The sequence below is a fragment of the Mus musculus genome, chromosome 6, assembly GCF_000001635.26.
Source record: "Mus musculus strain C57BL/6J chromosome 6, GRCm38.p6 C57BL/6J".
Taxonomy (NCBI): Eukaryota; Metazoa; Chordata; class Mammalia; order Rodentia; family Muridae; genus Mus; species Mus musculus.
Window position 1 is genome coordinate 120,213,080 of NC_000072.6, and position 21,527 is coordinate 120,234,606.

Sequence of the window (21,527 nt, forward strand, 5' to 3'; positions counted from 1 at the left end):
AAAAAATCAGGGTGGTTCCTTTAAAAACTAGAACTGGAGTGACCATGTGATGCAGCTATCCCACTACCCAAAGGGACTGGCATCAGTATGACTAAGCCATCTGCCCTCATGTGTACACTGTAGCTCCAGTAGCAATCGTCAAAAATTAAACCAAAATGCTTATCCATAAGTGAATGGATAAACAACACTGGTTTACGTAGAGAATGGGATATTATTTCGCCATAAAAAAGCAGAATCTTGGGCTGGTGAGATGGCTCAGCGGTTAAGAGCACCGACTGCTCTTCCAAAGGTCCTGAGTTCAAATCCCAGCAACCACATGGTGGCTCACAACCATCCGTAACAAGATCTGACGCCCTCTTCTGGAGTGTCTGAAGACAGCTATAGTATACTTACATATAATAAATAAATAAATATTAATAAATAAATAAAAATTTTTTAAAAAAGCAGAATCTTTCAGAGCAATATGGGTAGGGTTGTAGAACAAATAATTTAGGCACGGAAAGACAAATACCACGGGTCCTCATGTATCTGTCATAGCAATAACGCTATCCCACAGAGTAGAGCAGTCATTGCTGTTCCCAGAGCCTGGGAAGAACAGATGGAGGGAGGAGCAGGGCAGGACAACTAACAGGTACAGGGTGCCTCGGAGAGGCAGGATAGCGCTAACACTGGAATAACCATGGTGGGATGGATAGCTGTTTTAAAATAATTGGCAGAGGGGACTTTTTCTCTCAGGTACAGGCCTGTAATTCCAGCTGCTCTGGAGGCTGAGGCAAGAGGAACTTAAGCTCTAGGCCCGGGCTACACTGTTAATTCAAGGCCAGCCTCCATAACTGACTGAGACCCTATTTCGAAAAGAAAGGGCTGGAGATATAGCTCAGGAGGGCAGCACTTGCCTGGTTGGTGTGCAGGCTGGACCTGAGCTAACATTAAGGTAATGGATAAGTCCTAGAATTATTAGACACTAGTGGTAGCTGAACTCTATTGTGAAAGTTTTCTTCCTTCCTTTCTTTCTTTCTTTCTTTCTTTCTTTCTTTCTTTTTTAAGAATTATTTATATATTTTATTTATATGAGTACACTGTTGCTGTCTTCAGCCACACTAGAAAAGGGCATCAGATCCCATTACAGATGGTTGTGAGCCACCATGTGGTTGCTGGGAATTGAACTCAGGACCTCTGGAAGAGCAGTCAGTGTTCTTAACCACTGAGCCATCTCTCCAGCCCCGGGAAGGTACTTTTAAAACCAGCATTTTGTACATGCCAGCATACTGGGTTTAATAGTATGCAAATTTTCTCTGAAAAGATCTTGACTGATTAAAAATATATATATATATAAGAGGGAGTATGAGGGGTGGGAGGGAGGGGGCACAACATGACACCTAAGAGGGAAGGGGAGGGAGAGCAGAGCTCTAGTCATGCCTTCTAACTGCCATCTGAGGCTGGGCCTTATGTTTTCAGCCTGCTCTGCTTGCTTCTCTCTTCCCAAGCTCCTTCTCAGAGGGCAGACACCAGTCTACCAAGCCTTGCTAGACACAGCTCCAACCTTCTTACACCCGAGAATACCAGCAAAGGTCTGCTACATTCCTGCAGCAGAAACCCTGCTTCATGGCAGTCGTGAGGGCAACGGCGTGCCCCTGCCCCAGCCCCAGGGAAGCCCTTTACCTTACCCCCGGGTCCTCTGGCTGAGCTTTCTCAGGAAGACCCGTGTGACCTCCAGGGCCTCCTGCTCCGGAAGCAGCAGGTTGCCCGATGTGTTACAGTTCAGGTCGATCCAGTCGGTTCTCAGGGCTTGGAAGTCGAGGTTCTGAGCGCTGAAGGTCTGGCCCCAGTTCACCACTGGGTCAAACATAGGCACATATTCGAACACCTCACTCATATCTTCTTCCTCATCTTCCCCCTCTTCCTCCTCCTCCACTTCTCCTTCCTGGTCCGCCGCTATCACCACGTCCTCCTCAGGACGCCAGCCCCTGCTGGGGGTTGGAGGCTCTATCCTGTCTCCCCTTCTCTGCTCAGCAATGAAGGATTCCACTTGATTCAGCCACTGGGACTGCTCAAGAGTCTTCCCAGGTCTGTCACCAGTGGGCCTGGCTCTCTGGATGAGAGGCAGGTTCCTCCGGGCCCCCTGGTCAGAATGAGACAAATCTCGGCTGGGCACAGGGCTTTTCTCTGGCCGCTGGACTGGGATGTTGCTTGTCCTGGTTGGAAAGGCAGTTGTAGAGTTCTGTTTGGAAAGAGGCGCTACAGGGCCACTCTGTGAGCGAGCCAAGAGCTTCCGCAGGTGGTAGTCAGTGACACCCAGCCCCGGGGTGGAAATAGTCTTCTGTTTTCTCCCTTGTATCCCAGTATTCTGGTCTTGAGAGGTGGGGATTTCCTCTGGTACGTCTTCATACTGGGATTCTTCTAGAAGGCCATCCTCCAAACCTGCTAATAACAATAACAACCATTCTTCACTTCAGGAATGTTCAACTCTTCCCGGAAAACAAACAGCAGACAGTTACACATGTGACATATGGAGGGGGAGTGGGAGTCATTTGTTGGGTGACCTGGATAAGCTATCCTACCTCAGTTACCCCTAGTTTTTTTGTTATTTACATCAAGACTGACAGACAGCATGGGGGGTATATGCCTGTAATCACAGCACTTGGAAGGTAGAGACAGGAGGAACATCACAAATTTTTTTGGGTCTAACCTGGTCTACATAGTAAGTTTTAGGCTATCCTGAATGCAAGCATGAGACCTTGTCTTAAAAGCCAAAAGCACATATGCTAACAAGGAAAAGATCAAAACAAAACAAAACAAAACAAAACAAATCCCCCCTCTCAGAAGGTTGTGAGCTGGATTGTCTAAAGAACCTCACTGGTATCAACAACATTTAGGCCTCAACAAGGGGCCTCAGCCATACCCGGTGCCTCATGAAGTAAGGCCACAGCAAGACGGGACTGCTCTATACCATGCTTCCCAGTAGTGTACCAGAGCCAGGGGTCCCCACAGCTACCCACACCTCCAGTGAATGAAAAGCTCTACCCTCTACATGGCTCTGAAATGGAAGGTGTGGGTGCTGCTCTCTGCTCCCAGATTGTGAGGAGGAGATCAGTCAAGGGGATTTGTATGGCTGGAATGTTCCCTAGAAAGAAACCGCCACCACTCGAAGCTAGGCAGGCCCTGGCAGCCTTAGCCAGCATTCTCCGCTCTACCTGGCTGCTCCGGGCCATGCTTCTCTGGCTTGTCCATCTTGATATATTCCTGGAAGCTGGACCTGGAGGAGGAAGGGACATGTGGACAGGCACCAGACTCCTCCAGGTTTTACCAGGGCAGTGGAGGAGCTGGGGCAGTATGTTCTGTGAGGGTGTATCCATACATGCACACGAGGAGAGTCCAGGACCCTCAGTGTGGATCGGTCCTTCCAGCCTGGGCAGCTCTCCTGACTCCTACAGAGACCCCCGGTCCCTCTGCCTGTCCCACCCAGTGCCACACACCTGTCCTGGTCATAGGCACTTTCTTGGTAGAAACATTTATTATGGGTCTCCATGTGGCTCAGACGGGTATAGTCATTGGGATAAACAAAGGACAGGTGAACCTAAAAGCAGAAAAAATAAGGGCAGACATCAGAGGGGGAATCCTGGGGAGGGCTGCTGCCCTGCTGACAGTCACATTTATGCAGCCTTGAATCGGTCTTCTCATGCCTGCTCTTTCTGGGATAGAACAAACTTCTCATAGTGAAGCTCCTTGGGCCATCTGTCTCCCTTCACTGTTATCAAGACCATTCACTCTCTGCCACCTAACCCTCCTTCCATCTCTGAGCCTTTATCTCATGACACTGAGTCTGCTCTACACCCTATTTCCCTTCCCCCCTAAACACAGGCTGGGCTCACCACTGCCAAAAATGTCCTCAATTATAGCTCACCCACTCTCTGGCCTGGCTGTGACCCTTGACCTCTTCCTTCTTTTCTTGTCTCCAGTCTAGACCTGGGTTTATCATACTCTTTTTGCTCTCTCACTCTCCACACAGATAAAGCTACCATTTGCATCCAGCACATTTCTCTAAGTGTCTTGTCTATGAGTTTAAAATGCCACTGGCTACCCAGTTTCTGGGACTGAGCAAGCAAAATAGGTTTTTGTGTGGCCCTGAGGGCGGTCACTAGGCTGCAGAATTGGGGGTGGGGGTAGATTCCAAGGCAGAGTATCTGCAGGGTCTCCAGAACACCTTAGTGAGCCTGTCCAGGAATGCAGCATAGGGACCCGAGAGGCCATCCTGTCTACTGAGCAAGGACACGAGAAACACAGAGTCAGCTTTAGTCCATCCCCTGTCCCCTACACCAGCAGCCACAGGCAGCAGGCCTTCTCCCAGTCCTCCTCCGTCTAAGGACATGACTTACAAAACGGAGGCCCTGGTAGCGCTGTAGCGGGAGTCCATCCACCAGGTAGCTGGGTTTGTAGGGACAATCGGGCAGGACGTGGCGCAGATGGGACTTGGCGATCAGAGGCACTGGGGACAGAAAGGGAAGAGGATTGAAGTGTGTGAAGAAGTTTGAGCATGAACACCTTAGGGCCACAAAGGCTCCCGGTTGAGGGAGAGGCCTGATGTCCCCACTCAAGCTGCTTCCATTTATATTCATTGATGACAACTGTAGTCCCAATCAGATGAGTCAGTCTGTCCCAAGGAAACTGCCACCACTCCTCAGGGACGAGGGCAGAGGACTCAAGACACAGGAACAGTATGGATCATGGTCTAATGACACTAGGAGGCACAAGCCCCCCTTGTCCCCCCACTTACTATACTCCCACTATGTGGATTTCCGTCCTTGGTTCAAGAACTTCTCCCCTGACCTGGTGTTTTTTTTTTTTTTTTTTTGGTTTTGTTTTTCTGAGGCAGGGTCTGCTATGGTTGCAAACCCAAGATCTTCCTGCCTTATTTTCCTGACTGCTGCACTGTCAATAGGTGACACATCTGGCTGCTGCTTTCTTTTATTTTTAAGGGAAAAAACAGGGTACACTGTCAGCCTTTAAAATGTAAACATGACCAGCTGGGGACTCAGCTCAGTGGCAGAGCACATGCTCAGCTCAACACCCCAGATTCAGTCCTCAGCATCAAAACAAGACTAACAGATTCTTTACCTAATAGTAAGAGTTGGTGGGATCCAAGGCCAGGTGGTGTTGGTGCATGCCTTTAATCCCGACACTCAAGCAGAGACAGGTCATCTCTGTGAGTTTGAGGCCAGCATGGTCTACAGAGTAAGTTCTAGGACAGCCAGGCTACATAGAGAAACCTTGTCTTGAAAAACAAGCAAAAAACAAAAAACAAAAACAAAAACAAAACCCAGTTGGGATTCATAAAGAGACTGACATTTGTGGTGGGGGAGGAATTCGTAAGGGGCTCTGGATTCTAATTCCATTTTTGGTCTTGGGTGGTGGTTGGACAAATGTCTACTCTATAATGGTTTGTAGCATCACAGAATTGGACATAAATGCTCTTATATTTTTGGTATCTATGCTGTTTTACACTTCAAAAGGGAAAAGATTTTATGTCTTCAGAGCTACTGTAGACATGTTTTTTTTTTTTTTTTTTTTTTTTTGGTTTTTTGAGACAGGGTTTCTCTGTGTAGCCCTGGCTGTCCTGTCTCACTCTGTAGACCAGGCTGGCCTCCAACTCAGAAATCTACCTGCCTCTGCCTCCCAAGTGCTGGGATTAAAGGTGTGCGCCACCACTGTCCGGAGGTCTCCTGAGTCCTATCTATCAACATAGAGAGCCTTGATGTGGTGATCAATAAGTATGTGGCCAAGGACTTACCTCGAAAGAGGGTGTCCCGAGGGTCAGGCCGCAGCATGTCAGCTGGGGGCTGCTCATCCCGGGGAGGAGTGTTGGAGGAGCCTACATGGCTGGCTGCTGTCTGTGGGATATGGCCCACCTCATCCATCCTTAGGATGGTCTCATCTGTGTTCAGGGAGGAGAGAACAGAAGAAAGCTGTAGGTCCTGATAGAATCAAGCTTGCTTTGTGGGGCAGGCAAGTGGTGGGTCGCAAACACAATCTCTGTGTTCCTGCAGGTAAAGCCTAGGCTGTCAGCCGCCCGCAGATGCCCTGTAACTTGTGGCTTTAGCCAGCTCCCTTTAGGCCCGCTCTGCCCCATGGTCAGCTCACATCACGATTCTGTATAGACTAGAAAAAGATATGTCGTCCTCAAAATGCTCTACTGTTGACCTGACAGAAACCTATACTCAGCTGTACTATTTAATTTCACTTAGCCTACACCTGTATAGTACTTCCTTGGTATTCCTGTATAGTACTTCCTGGGTATTCCTGGCTGTGCTGGAGTTTGAACTTAAGGCTTCTCTGGTAAGAGGGAAAGATGTTACCACCCATGTAATCTAGTTCCATTCTCTAGAGGGCAGCCTCTCTCATACCATCTGTGAATGTCATGTGATCACAGTGAGCCAGGCTTCCCCAGGCATCCCTTGTCTGCACAGCCCACTAACTAGAGTCTTCTCCATCACAGCCCAGACTGGGGATCAGACTCTGGCATTTTTATTCCTCGGGTCTGCTCGGGCTACCTCTTTTCTTCTCCAGTCCACAGCTTAAGCTGGTGGTCAAGCTCCTACAGGGAGTGCTGTAGCTGGGTGGTGGTGGTGGGGGGGGGTCCATGAAAAAGATGTGTCAATAGTAAAGGTTTCTGGTTTTGAAAACTGGTCATGAAAAAAAAAAAAAAGGTCAATAGCTAAAAGGTTCCAGAACCAGCATCGTCCTTGGTTCCGAACATCCGACACATGCCACACACCTAGCAAGGCCAGTGAACAATCCCTGAAACACTTTTGCTCAGGTACAAAACTACTGAATGTTATGATAGGGTGTTTTTACTGTGCACATGACATTGTGTGCTCTTACAGAAACATAACAGATTAATGACAGAAAACAAAGACTTGAACACTTAAGAAAGCTATCAAGTGCCGGGCAGTGGTGGTGCACGGCTCTAATCCCAGCACTTGGGAGGCAGAGGCAGGCAGATTTCTGAGTTTGAAGCCAGCCTGGTCTACAGAGTGAATTGCAGGACAGCCAGGGCTACACAGAGAAACCCTGTCTCAAAAACAAAACAAAACAAAACAAAAAAAAGAAAAAGAAAAAGAAAGATATCAAGTGAATTTTGGCTTAGGATTGGGACAGAATTTTCAAAATGACCCTTAACATAGTTTCTATTTTGTACCACTAATGTTGAATGAGGTGCTCTCAGCAATGATTTATACAAAGCAGTACACCCAGCACCGATGATTATAAAACTAAAATATTGATCAAGGAGCTGAGGATATGGTTCAGTGAGTAAGAGTGTCTGTTTTATGCACATGAGTTTGAATCTCCAGTACACACATAAAAGTTGAACATAGCCTTTAGCCTAAAAGCTCACACGAAAGCAGCCTAGCCACTGTGGCGAGCTTCAGTTTCAGAGAGAAGGCCTGTCTTTTTTGTTGTTGTTTTTTGTTTTCCAATTTTTTAAAAAAAAGATTTATTTATTTATTATATGTAAGTACATTGTAGCTGTCTTTTCAGACACCCCAGAAGAGGGCATCAGATCTTGTTACAGATGGTTGTGAGTCACCATGTAGTTGCTTGGATTTGAACTCAGGACCTTCAGAAGAGCAGTCAGTGCTCTTAACTGCTGAGCCATCTCGCCAGGAGATGGTCCTGTCTTACGGGATAAGGTAGACAGCAAAAAAGCAGACACTCGATGTCCTCTCTGGCCTCTGCACATGTGTGCCCCGGGCACATGCACACATACATATACAATATTGATTATTTGAAAAGACTAGAAGATGCTGCATATCATACAGCATCAAATATTTAAACAAAGTTTTATTTTTAAAAATAATTTGCTTGTTTGTTTGTTTTGAGACAGGGTCACCCCCCCCCCCATGTAACCCTGGCTGTTCTTTAATGTACTAGATAACACAGGCTGGCCTGGAACTTACAGAGATCAGCCTGCCTCTGCCTCTTGAGTGCAGAGATTAAAGGCATGCACCACCACCACCTGGCCTAATATTTATGTTTGTATGTCTGTCTGTGTGAGTATACGCCTTATGTGCTGGTGCCTGTGAAGGTCAGAAGAGGCCATCAGATCTCTGGGATAAGACAGATTAACTGTGAGCTGATGTGTGGGCCTGGAACTGAACTCAGAGCTGCTGGAAGAACACTTAGTGCTCTTTTTTAAAAAAAAGGTTTATATTGTTAAATTTTATTTTCTGTGTATGAGTGTTTTACCCAAATCTATGTGCCCATGGAGAGCAGAAGAAGGAATCAAATCCTTTGAAACTGGAGTTTAAGACATCTTTTCAGCACCAAGATTTAACCATGTAAAAATAAAATATATATATTTCATCCACAGACAAATTTGCTTTCACCTTTAATAATTGGTATATCAAAAGCATCACTGTAAAATGAATGTCCTTATGATCTGTTATCAATGAATGTTTGGTGTGTCTACCTATTTTGGACCCATATACCTGGAATCATGTGTAGATTTCTCAGGCTAACAGGGATAACTGTTGGGAGAGATTTAAGAAATTCTGCTCCATCAAGACCCCTAGGGAGTTGACTGCTTGCCTTCCCCCTTAAACAAACAAACAAACCAACCTGAGACCACATCTATGTTTAGTACGTTGTCTTTGTTTTTTGAGACAGGGTTTCTCTGTGTAGCACCTAGCTATCCTAGAACTCCATCTGTAGACCAGGCTGGCCTCGAACTCACAAAGATCTGTCTGCCTCTGCCTCCTAAGTGCTGGGATTAAAGGCACACACCACCACCACCATTAAACAGACCTCTACCCAGGAGAGTAAAGTCTCCCTAACTGTAAGGTCTCTCAGGCTCTCATCCTTCCTTGGAACTCTGTCATACCCGTCCTCTACATATCTGAACTTTATTCCCACCCCTCTGACCTTACCATGGGCCACACTCTCCCTAATGGAGCCCCTGGGCTCCCAGGCAGGCAGAGCCTACTTACTTGTAAAGAGAGATAAGAAGGGGGAGTCAATGATGGTGAACTTGGCTCCAGGGTCATTCCGTCTCCACTAGAATTAGAGGAAAGGCACAGAGGTTGGAGGACGCTGGGCTTGGGACAGTGTTCAAAAGATATGGGCAAGGGAATGCTGGGAAAGGTACGTGAACGTGGGGGGGGGGGGATGGGTTGTCAAGAGGGATAAAGGCACTCACCGCGACCTCCACGTGGTCAGTGCCTTCATCATTTTGCTTGTGCAGGACCTCAAAGTAGTACCTGAGGGAGGCTGATAAACTGGCGGACAAAGACAGGAAACGGAGGCTTTTCCTCAGCTAGCCACCTCCATCATCCACCTTTCCCACCCACAAGCGCCCCCCTCCCCCGTGCCCCTTTCTCCTACCAGGTGCTTGCTATTTAACTATCCCCCACCTACTCCTGACAACTAACCTTGTCTTTCCTTTTGAAAGAGCCAAATATAAATAGTTCAGAAGTTCACTGGGAGACCCAGTGACATGGCACCCATGATTAAAGCCATAGTGAGTAGTCTCTGCTACCGGGACCATACATGATTCTTTTCCTGACAGTCTTCGGCTTAAAGACACGGTGATCTTTGGTAATTTGCCCAAAGTCGCCCAGGTAGTGAGCAACGCAGTTGTAATTTGGACCAGGTAGCCTTTAGGGTCCATGCAAAGCACTGAGAGAGCTCAGAGCACTCACAATAACTCGGGCACACCAAGTACCAAGGGCTCTCTCTCTCTCTCTCCCTGTCCCTTGAAGCTGGGATATGGTCTCGCCTGTGAATGTGCAAGCCACCAGGTGGCGTGCTGAAGTTGAGCTAAGTTCATAGGCTAGCTCTTAATGCCATTCCAGTGGCTGTAGGCTGGAAGAGGTCAGATTTCCTAGGATCACTTCAAGGTCAGGCTTCCAGTTCCCTGTAGGGACTCCCTCTCTGAAGCCCCAGAGCAAGCACTAGGCAGTCTTTATGAGTGCGAGCATTTCTAGGTCTAAAGAAAATAGGAAGAAAAAAAAGAGACCTGTTTTCTAGCCTTGAGTGTCACTATCTGTGTGGCCTTCCATCCAGCCACAAAGCTCTGGGTCTCAATCGCCTCCTCTGAAATGAGGGTGGGGGTGGGGGATGAGCTGGAGAGACAGCTTAGAAGTTATGAGTGAGTACTGCTCTTGCTGAGAACCAGGGTTTGGTTCTCAGCACCCATGTAGCAGCTTACAACCATCTGTAAGACCAGTTTCAGAGGATCCAATAAGCCTTCTGTCCTCTGAGGACACCAGGCCTACACACGGCACACCCTTGTACATACATGTAGGCAAAATGCACTCGTGAGAAAAAGAGTCTAAAAACCATTTATAAAATGAGGAAAGGCAGGGCCGATGGCTTCTGCTTAGACAAACGGTGTGGATTCTCACTCATACTAACCCTGAGCAGTGAGCTGGTGAAGATGGCAAGGGGCCTCCTGGATCTCTCATGCTGACACGCCTGGCACTGGAGGGGCTCACAAGAGTGTGGGTGGTAACCCACCCTACTTACCTCACTGGCTTGGAAATTTGACTCTGAAATTTCCCAAACTCTCCAGGGGCTGTCCATTCCTTTCCTGTCTAGAAGTGGGGAGAGAAGGGAGAAGGAAGGAGAGGAAAAGAGAGAAGATGGGGGAAGAGGGGAATAGCAAAGGAGGGAAGACAGAGTTAAAAAGGATTGCCGGCCAACACACTTCTGCCCCCAATAATGGAAGGGAGCCTTCCCATAGGCAACCAACCCAGCATGAATCCTTAGCATGGGCTCGGGGACAATGGAACCTGAAAAATGTATATAGCTGGGTCCCCATTCTGTCCACATCTCCCATGCCCTTTTCAGTGTAGGACAGAGCTGAGGGGCACCATGTGTGGCTTCTGTCCCTTCTTCATGTCAATGACATTAATGGTCAAGGAGGCTCCCAAGACCCTCATACCACATCAGTACCCGCCTCCAAGGGCCAATGAGAGGTCAAGGGCTGAGCTGGTCCTACCTTGCCCACGCTGGCCAGCAGCTGAAGGCCTGAGACCTGGTCATCACGACTCAGCCAGAACTCAGCATTGTCATCAGCAGCGATGGCAAACTGGATTTTCCCTGGGCAACAGCAGAGTGTCTGGGTGAATCAAAGAGGGCCTTGGCACGGAGGCTGAACGCCTCTGTTACACCTGCACATTGATTTTCTTCACTCACAGTGACTTGCCCTACCCGCCATTTTTGCATGGGGGAGGGGACTCTACATTCTGGGGGAGCAATATGAAGATGGAGAAGAATTATGTAGACCAGCCAGTTCCAGGCTTTGGGGGTGGGGCAGTTGCCTGAGGATACTGGATGAGATTTCACTATGCCTTAGTTTCCCCTCCCTCCGTGATGGAGTAACAAGGGCTCAGGGTTATGTTTCTAGGACCCTCCTGCCCCAGGAAGGTGGAAGCAGGAAGAGGAGTGGGGCTTCGGGACTCCCTCACCATCGGTGAAAGGGTGCAGATAGCCAAATATGCGGAGGCCATAGTTGGTCCACTTGGGGGACACAGCCAGCTTCCTCAGAGTTGTGCGGATCTACGTCAAGAAAGATGAACTGTCACTCAGAATCAGGAAGAAGAGTTGAAGAACTCGGTCTACTCAAGGCTGGTGGGGAGGAGAAGAGGGGGGCAGCCGATGGGAGACTAGGGGTGTGGTATGGTGGGTGGAGTACAAGATAGGTGTGCTTATGAGATCCTACTCGCTTCTCGGTCCAGCTGGCCGTGTACGATGCACATGTTGCCCTTGGATAAACATCAAGAGAGCCTGAACTGAATGAAATGCTGCCCAGCGGCAGGTGGCAAGAGTCTCGGGGAAGGAGAAGACAAAAAAGATCTTCTGGACAGAGGAAGAGAAGGCCCAAGAGATCGAGGGAGTAAGACCGACTGTGATGGACTGAGAAGAAGCAGGGAAGGAGGCAGGTGGAGTGCATGAGATGCAGGAGACACAGAGGGTGGTCCAGGCACCATGTACAAACATCCCCACAGGTACTCACGTGGGGGTAGAGTGGGAAGTGCAGGTTGTTCCTCAGCTGTTGGATGGAGCTGCCACACCAGTCTTCAAACACATGTAGGTTGGCGTGGCCCCGGAACTGTGTGGGGCAGAGAGGGGGCAGTGAGTGAGAAGTGGACACAGTGATTCTCGAATACTCTATGGAAGGCTTGGCTCCCAGTCCGTGGTGGTACTGGAAGATGTGGAAGCTTTAGGAGGTGAGGACCTAATAGGAGAAGGTTAGGTTATAGGGCGGTGCCCCTGAAGGGATTACTGGGATCCTCACTGCTTCCTATCTTTCATGACTCGCCAGTCAGTCCTCTGCCACCAGGATGCACTAAGCTGCCACAAGTCAAAGGAACTGGGCCAAGCAGGCCTAGGATTAACCCTCTGAACCCTTGAGCCTACACAATGTTTTCTTGTTCATGAGTTGGTTATCTCAGGAATGCTTGTCCTGATGAAAAGCTAACATCAGCCCTATGGCCTGACTCTGAGGTTACACACACACACACACACTCACACACACGCACACACACGCACACATGCACACACGTGCAGGCAAGGGGCTTAATAGCCGTGGCAAAACGATGCAAGTGACAGAAGGAGCTGGGAGGAGCTTGGTCAGGTTCTAGCCAAGGGCTTGCCTATCATGCCTGCCCTGTTTCTCAGGAGAGGAAGGCTCTGCAGCCTTCTGCCTGTCATGACCTCACCTACCCAGTGGTCTCCATACTCTGGCTGGGGGAAGCATCTGAGGAAATCCATGGTGGTATCTGGGGGCCCCCTCAGGGCCTCCTGCAGCTCACAGGCTCCTCACTGACTGGCAGAGGCTAGCTTGTCACTCTCTGACCTGGGACCTTGGGAAGTAGCCACCACTCACAGGAATGTAGGGAGGGGGCTGGGGTGGGTGAGGAAGTCTGTGGGTTGGTAGGTGGGAGGCGGTTAGAGGCTCCAAGGAAGGAAAAGAATGGGGACTTTATGCTGCTTCTGGGGAAATTCCTCAAGTCCAGCTTAAAGGATTCAGTTGTCTTCTCCAAGTGGTCTGCTTCTGTCCCCTCCCCAGGAGACCTCCAGGTCAGAGAGCTCTGGTTCTCTGACTTGAGGGGAGCACGGCCACCAGAGCAGAGCCGTCAGCTGTGTGAAGCCTGGAGCTACGATGTCAGACTTGGCACTTGGCACGAGAAGGGGTTTTTGCCCAGAAAGCAGCTTTGGCCTGAGGGCAGGGAGATACCAATTTCTCCCAGCTCCTCCGCAAGCAATCCAGCTCAGCCAAGAGAGCCTGAGGTGCTATAGGAAGCCCTCAGGGAAGCAGGGAAGGAGAGTGGAAGAGAGAAATAGCCTTTTCTTTGAGGTAGGCTCTACCCAGTATTTGGCTGAGCCTCAAACTTTTGTGGGTAACCTCCGACTGTGGGGGTGTCTTGGGGATCCTTGGACACTGTCTTCTTCCTCAGACCCAGACTGACAACTACATCAGAATTTGTGTTTTGTGTTGTTCCATTTTAGGGACTCTATACTAACAAAGATGTGGCACTCTGGAACCTCAGCCTCCGAGGTGGCCCTTCTCCTTTGCCTGACATAGACAGAAGGCCAGGGAAGGGGTGGGCTTCCTCCTAGTTTTATTTATTATATATAAGTACACTGTGGCTGTCTTCATACACACCAGAAAAGAGCATCAGATCCCATTACAGATGGTTGTGAGACACCATGTGGTTGCTGGGATTTGAACTCAGGACCTCTGGAAGAGCAGTCAGTGCGCTTAACCACTGAGCCATCTCTCCAGCCCCTCCTCCAAGCTTGTGATGGTTTGGAACTTACAGCTGGCCGTACGGGAGAAAGTACTTGTCAGCTTGTCTCATTTAGAAGGGAGGATATCGGGGCTCAGGAAGTGACTCCCTGAGAACACACAGCAATTACTCCATGGAGAAGGTGAGTGCAGAAGGGGTATTCAGGGAAGGGAAGGTCTACTCCACCTCTGCTGGGACTTACTGGGCTTTCCAGGTCAGCAGCAGGAGGAGGCAGATGGTGGCGTCTCCCCTGCCCTGGGTGTTCTTACTGCCCCCCAGGACTGTCCTGAGCAACTGGACTGATCTGATGAAGCAGGTCACTCTGCAGCTAAAAACTTCAGGTGACTTCAGACTTTAGTCACATCGTCATAAAGATCATCTCACTGTGATCTTTATGACTGACCTGCCTTCCCAGCCCCCACCGCACACACCCTCCTTGCCCTACTGACTTCCCACTCCCAGTCTTTGCCCCCGAACCACCCAACCCTCAGCTTTCCACGCTTGTACAAATGCGGTTTCCTCGTTAGGCTCCTTTTTAGTCCTCAAAAGTTTTCTCAAATACATCTAAGGCCCTCTGTGCCTTCCCTGGGAAGAGCTAACAGTTCCTTCCCATGTGTCCCAGCACATCTGAGTTATGTCTGAGAATGAACAAATGCTTATAGAAGCTGAATCTAGAGCAAGCCATTCCACCACTGCATTCTTAGTACCGGTCAACGTGTCACTGTGCGGTTAGACGACAGGGGTCGGAGTAAGGTCAGTGAGTTATTTGTTTGTTTATTTATTTAAAAACAGTGGAAGAGCTGGGTTAGGAAGGTACTTCTAGTCAAGATCACAAGAGGTGGGCTGGTGAGATGGCTCAGTGGGTAAGAGCACCCGACTGCTCTTCCGAAGGTCCGGAGTTCAAATCCCAGCAACCACATGGTGGCTCACAACCATCCGTAACAAAATCTGACTCCTACTTCTGGAGTGTCTGAAGACAGCGACATTGTACCTATATATAATAAATAAAAAATAAAATCTTAAAAAAAAAAAAAAAAAAAGATCACAAGAGGCTGGGCGTGGTGGCGCACGCCTTTAATCCCAGCACTCGGGAGGCAGAGGCAGGATTTCTGAGTCCAAGGTCAGCCTGGTCTACAAAGTGAGCTCCAGGACAGCCAGGGCTATACAGAGAAACCCTGTCTCGAAAAACCAAAAAAAAAAAAAAAAAAAAAAAAAAGATCACAAGAGAAAAACTACTGTCTTTCTTTTTTTTCTTGTTTATAATAATTATTACTATTATTTTAATAATAATATTTTGTTGTAACAAATAATTACCACAATAATTATATATATATATATATATATATTTTAAAGACAGGGTCTTTCTGTGTAGCCCTGACTGTTCTAGAACTCACTCATTCTGTAGGTCAGATTGGCCTCAAAACTCACAGAGATCTGTCTGCTTCTGCCTACCAAGTACTGGGATTAAAGATTTGCACCACTACCGTCTGACCCTTGTAATTATTTTTGTTTGGAGGAATGTCCTGGGTAGACAGAGTGTTCTAATAGATCTGCCCACTGACCAACAGAAGAGATGGCTGGCATTGGAGTTTGCCGGTGTACCAGGAAGTTTCTAAGGACAGGTATTCCATACCCAGTCCCAGCTGTCCCATCTGCTTAGTCCCCTCTGACACACTAAGGACAATAGCTATGGCTGCTGCCCAGGGAAGAAAGGCAAGGCCTGAAGTGTTCGCTTAGAGCAAGACTCTCCACTAACTTCAACCTCTCAGGCATACTGCAAAGGGGGTGGGCACCCCATTCCAAGAGCCACTGAGCTGGACACACAGAAGTCCCAGCCATGGGAGAGATGGAGAAGCTGGGCTGGAGTGGCTGTTACTCACCTCCCTGTCCTAGGAAATCAGGGATTCTCTGAAGATCTATGAAGATTAAGGATTTTAAATCTTTTGACGTTTAAAAATGAAATCCACGGAAATCGGTCATTTACCACCGAAAAGCCACATACATGTACTAAGATAATAAATATCTCTCCTTTTTTAAGAGATTTATTTATTATTATATGTAAGTTCACTGTAGCTGTCTTTAGACACACCGGAGGAGGGCATCAGATCTCATTATGGGTGGTTGTGAGCCACCATGTGGTTGCTGGGATTTGAACTCAGGACCTTTGGAAGAGCAGTCAGTGAGCCATCTCTCCAGCCCCCAATTATTTCTTTTAAAAGTCAATTCTGGCCAGGCTGTGAGGGCACACACCTTTAACCCCAGCACATGGGAGGCAGAGGCAGATGGATCTCTGTGAGTTCAAGGACAGTCTGGTCTACAGAATAGGACAGCCAGGGCTACCCAGGAAAACACTGTCTCCAAAACCAACCAACCAACCAACCAACCAACAAACCAACCAACCAACCAAACCCCAAAAGCAAAAAAAGTTGATTCTGTCAGGGTGTGGTAGCAGATGCCTTAAACCTCAGTACTCTATAGGCAGAGGCAGGTTCTGTGAGTTCCAGCCCAGCCAAGCCCTCTTTTTTCTCAAAACAAAAAGTCAATCTAGGACAGATAACGAGGGCACATGCCTATAATTCCAGTATTCAGGAAGCTGAGGCTGGAGGATCATAACTTTCAGGCTAGCTTGAGCTACATAGTGAGATCCTATTTCCAAAATGAGAGAGAGAGAGAGAGAGAGAGAGAGAGAGAGAGAGAGAGAGAGAGAGAGAGAATGGGAATATGCTGGAAGAGCTGGCTCATGCCTGTAACCCTAGCCCTTGGGAGATGAAGGCAGAGGGTTGGGAAGAGTTCAGGTTCATTGTCAACTACACAGTTGAGACAACCGTGCAGCCAGCCTGGGCGATATGAGACCCTGTCTCAAAAATAAACAACAAAAAAAGTGGAAGAAAAAAAAAAAAAACAAGAAAAAGAAAACTGATCCAAGCTGCTCTAATAGAGTGAAGGCTAGATACCAGAGCAACTGATCTTTACAGCAATGGCTCAGCACACTGTCTCCAGCAATCTGGTGATGTCACCTAGAACAACTGTACCAGCATTGTAACCCACCCTCCCACTGGGCTTTAAAACAGACAGTATCACAGCGTAGAGGGGCTAACGTTGTCTCTTTCACTCTTGCCCTTGTGTGGGTGGGTTGGAAATCAAACCGCCCAAGCTGTGAGATCACTCTGCAGCAGGAACAACAAAGACAATGGACTGGCCCACACCGCACAGCCAAGAAAAGTCGTCTCTACCCCAGGCCCCAAGATGACTGTAAAATATGACGTCCCAGAACACCATGCTATTCCAGAGTTTGGGCATAAGCATGTACTTATGGTATCTTGTACACGGACATGTTCATTAAAAAATAAAATAAAAAGAATACCAATGCCCATAAGTAAAAAGTTTCAGAGTGGCTGGGATTTTGACTGTTGCTTTGCTGTGCAGACTCAAGTGACTAACTAACTGCCCTGCTGTGTCACTGTACCTGGTGTGATTTTTTTTTTTTTTTTGGACCCCTCACAACTGCTTTCTGAAGCCAGTTCCTAATGCATGCTCCTCTAGAACATCGGTGGTTCAGAATCTTAACAGGCATTTATGGAAAAGGCAAAGGCAATTCAGGGGCAAATAAATTTGGGACCTGCTGAGCTAAACCAAGCTAAACAGATTTGCCCAGGACTTCTCAGAATCTTTCATATGCTAATGTGGATTTCCAAGAACAGTTGCCTTGCACAGTGGGCTTTTACGTTGTGTTTTTGTTTTGTTTTGTTTTTAATCTTTTTTAAACAATGGATTTCTTTCTTCCTGGAATAGCTGGGATTTAATGGTTTGAGAACATAACTCTTGGGGAGGTTGTTATCTTTAAGACTGGGGATTGGCATAGCTGTGAAAGTCATGTAAACTCCCTAGACACTGCTTTCCCACCTATAAAATAAGAATAATGAATGACCTCTACAGTTTGGATCAACAGTGTCTCTGAAATGCCCATAAGTCCCAGCCTGCAGTGCTACTGGGAACCAGTAGAGCCTAAAGGAAAGAGGTCTCAGAGGTCTGATGCTGGAGAGATATTAGGACCAGCCCTTCCCTGTCTTCTTTGCTTTCTATACACCCCGATGTTAGAATAACCCTCCTCTAGCTCTCATCAAGATGTGCTGTGCTACATTGACCCAAAGCAACAGAGCAAACCAAGCTAGAACTAAAACCTCTGAAACCATGCTCGATGATACCCTTCTTCTTCATAGGAGAAGATTCTTAGGAGTGGATTGTGCCAGGCGGTTGCTCTAGCAACAGAAAGCTCGGTTAACACAATACTACCTTACAGAGTCAAAACAGCTGATGGGAGATGGATATGCACACAGTAGGTTTGCAGCAAATGTTTGTGTGCCCATTTCATCTGTTTAAGTCCCTTCTCTTTAAACACCAGGTTCAGGGGCTTGAGAGATGGCTCAATGGTTAAAAGCACTGGTTCCAGAGGACCAGGGTTCAACTCCCAGCACCCAAAACTGTCTATAATTCCAGTTCTAGGGAATTCAATGCCCTCTTCTGACCTAACCAGAAGTACACATACACGCAGGCAGAATACACACACACACACACACACACACACACACACACACACACACACACACCCTATACACAGAGACCAGGTTCTATAGAGACCTTTACCTCTGAGAGCCAGGGGACAGGCTTGTTCCACTTCAGGTAGCTACTGTTCCTACTCCTACTTCGGGCAATTTCTTGGTCCTATCAGCAAAACAGAGAAGGAGCTTGGTGAAAAGATTAATAAGAAATTGGAGACAGAACAGGATTCTGGGCTCCTTGAAGCTGACTGTGGAGAAGGAAGGGGTCATGGGACATAGTTCCTGCCTCAAGGAAGCTTGTCAGCTTAAGGGACACAGTCTCATTCATTATTTACACCACATCCCTGAGGAGAGTATGTCAGGCTTGTCAACATGCACTCCGCTTTCTGGTCACTTCCCTGAAGTTTTCAACCATGAGAAAAAGTGGACTCTGGATGCCCTTGGAGCAGGAGCTGTGATTTCTTATTCCTTCAGCCCCCACCCCCAAGTTCTATCCAGACTTGTCACTGGTCTCAACAAATGGGAGCCCCTCAAAGACACCCCAGACCCTCCCTACCACATGGGTCTACAGAGTTACTTTGGTCTCATCTGGCTTTGGGGATCCATGTCTGCTCTATGGTCAATGGTTGCAGGGGTTGGGGTGGGAAGAGGGTCCAAATGGGAATGGCCTTCAGTTTCCCTAACCTACACCTGAGCAATACTATAGAGAAATGCTTCGTGACAAACTGCACCCCAGCTGTTTGCAGGGAAGGGCATTTGTCTACTTTACGGGCTCTGGCTTTCAGCACCATGTGTCTGGTACTATCATCAGGGTCAGTCCTGTCTCTAGGATATGCTGGCTAATATGCAGGAATGCTGTGTGTGTGTGTGTGTGTGTGTGTGTGTGTATGTATGTGTGTGTGTGTGTGTGTAGATGGGGATGAAATCAAGCTAGGCAAAAGCTCTATCTCTAAGCCATATACTAGCTTAGGATGTGTTGTCTGGGACTGGAGAGATGGTTCAATGGTTAAGAGCACTGACTGCTCTTTCAGAGGTCCTGAGTTCAATTCCCAGCAACCACATGGTGGCTCATAACGATCTGTACTGGGATCTGATGCCCTCTTCTGGTGTGTCTGACAACAATAACAGTGTACTAATATAAATAAAATAAATAAATCTTTAAAAAATAAAAAGGCTGTGTTGTCTGAGACAGACGCCACATGTCTGGAACAGCTCTAACTTGGATAGGATAGTGTGAACAAAAATCCTAAACGACCAGGCCCACTAGGGCTCTGAGGAAGGCAAGATAGATACCTGCACTCAGCTAGAACTTCAAGGTGCAACTGGGGTTCCACCAGCTGTCTCCCCTCTGCATAGACCACAGTGAAGATTTCCCTTAAGGCCATGGAACAACTGAGGGGATGGCCTTGAATGGTCCAGCAGCGAGGAGGGTGGAAAACAGACTGGACCTACCACATACCTTGAGGCTCAGCCGCTGGGGACGGTAGAATTGGAGATTCGGATCAACGGCTGGGATGTTCCTGCTGGCTAGGGCCTTGGCCAGTTCTCGCCAGCTGCCATACCCTGTGAAAGGGAAGAAAAACAGAACAAAGCCAACTTAATGCAGGAGCCCATAAATCTGTAAGATTAGAGAGGTAGAGATAAGAGAGGTGAGTGGCTTCTCCTCACCACACCTCTCAAGGTAGGTATGGAATGGGTGAGGCAGGTGACGGGAAAGACCTGTGCCTTCCCTAAGTCAGAGAAGGGACTCTGCTAGGTGAACTGGGCTATGGTCATATACCCTGGGTTCCACTGCAACATGATTCTTACCTAGTTGCTCATGGTGGGTGATTTCTCAAAGGCCCAGTCAAGAAATGGTGACAAAGCCCACTTCCAGGGCAGCAGCAGAGGATTATGGGAGATGAGGATAAAGGAGGCCTAGGACTTTGTATTTGTTCCATAAATTTAGTTCTGGGGCTATGTGCGACACCCTCGTGTCTGCTCTGTACCTGGTTAGTTTGCACACATCTGCGGAGGTAGAAAGAACTGCGGTGGGAAGGAGGGGACAGGAAACGGTTGGTGTGCAAGCAAGCATTCCTACACAAACAAAGGCAAGGTAAGGGTGGGAAGAGTCGGAGCCCAGGGGTCAGTTTGCAAGTCACTAGATGCCAATGCCTTCTTGATGACAGGGAGAATGGTTGGGCAGGGGTGTTGGGCTTAAAGTAAGCAAACGTACAACACTGTGAGCCATAAGTCAGAATCATGAACCATCAGACTAGTTTAGATCACGTCATCCTCCTCCAGGTAAGGAAAATGGGAGCAAAGCTAATGACATGACCAATCTGGGGTCATAGAACAAACAGTAACAAGGCTATGGTGAGAACCCAAGCAAGCAGGGGTGTCTCCATTGGGCTGCTTTATTAAGAGGCCCTTGAAGGGCTGGGTTACATCTCAGCTCTGGAGTCCATGCCTAGCATAACATAAGCTCTGCTAAAAAGAAATCAGAATGAAGCACCCCTGGAGGGGGGCAGGGAATCACATAAAAGGAGTTTGACAGTCATCCGCCCTGGGGAAAGAACAGTTTAAGTGTCACGGGATCCCTGTGTGAGCTCCAACAGGGACAGAGCTAACTAAACAAAAACCAGAGAATAAACAGCTAAGTGTGGTGGCAGATGCCTATGACACACCAAAAATCTAGGGGAACAAAGGCAGGATTGCTGAATCCAAGGCCAGCCTGGGCTACAGAGCAAGACCAGACTACGGCCCACAAAACAACCAACCACAGAGCACAGCCAGTAGTACGGACCACACAGAAAACAGACATCACATTGTGCATGAGGGCTAGGTGCTGATGTTTGGAGGGGTGGGCACGGAGTCACAGACTGGAGCTTGATGGGGGGTGGGGGGCCAGGCTGCTTTTCTTCTGTGGTTATGGTGTGTGTTTACAAAGCATCTCAGAGGCATCATCCGAGCCTTTTCAGACGCTGGAGTTAGGTCAGGTGCGATCATTCTTGTCTTACAGATATAGAAAGAGGCACTTGGAGTTCTCAGCCAAGGATCTATTTGTCTTCCAAGATTAGAGAAGACAGCCTTCACATGCCAATGTCTGTCATCATTTACACTCTCTTCTGCAGCTACTCTTTAGCAGAGCTTTGAGAAGTCCTGGAGTCAGACGCCTTAGCCATGGACATAGGCTGTG

At 48.0% G+C, this 21,527-nt stretch overlaps 1 protein-coding gene across 5 annotated transcripts in view; it reads right to left on the reverse strand.

Moving 5' to 3' along the window:
* B4galnt3 (beta-1,4-N-acetyl-galactosaminyl transferase 3) overlaps window positions 1–21,527 on the reverse strand; it is a 94,165-nt gene that overhangs the window by 12,327 nt on the left and 60,311 nt on the right. For 3 of the 5 annotated variants that reach the window (NM_198884.2, XM_017321658.1, XM_011241395.2), the window contains 13 exons: window positions 19,809–19,912; window positions 18,435–18,512; window positions 12,014–12,109; window positions 11,466–11,556; window positions 10,997–11,097; window positions 10,522–10,589; window positions 9,194–9,272; window positions 8,985–9,051; window positions 5,789–5,932; window positions 4,377–4,486; window positions 3,477–3,577; window positions 3,195–3,256; window positions 1,668–2,424 (listed from right to left, as the gene is read on the reverse strand). In NM_198884.2, the coding sequence (NP_942585.1) occupies window positions 1,668–2,424; window positions 3,195–3,256; window positions 3,477–3,577; window positions 4,377–4,486; window positions 5,789–5,932; window positions 8,985–9,051; window positions 9,194–9,272; window positions 10,522–10,589; window positions 10,997–11,097; window positions 11,466–11,556; window positions 12,014–12,109; window positions 18,435–18,512; window positions 19,809–19,912 (1,858 nt within the window). Of the gene's footprint in view, window positions 1–1,662; window positions 2,425–3,194; window positions 3,257–3,476; window positions 3,578–4,376; window positions 4,487–5,788; window positions 5,933–8,984; window positions 9,052–9,193; window positions 9,273–10,521; window positions 10,590–10,996; window positions 11,098–11,465; window positions 11,557–12,013; window positions 12,110–18,434; window positions 18,513–19,808; window positions 19,913–21,527 lie in introns of all 5 variants that reach the window. The other 2 variants (XM_006506316.4, XM_006506318.4) reach the window with 2 other exon arrangements.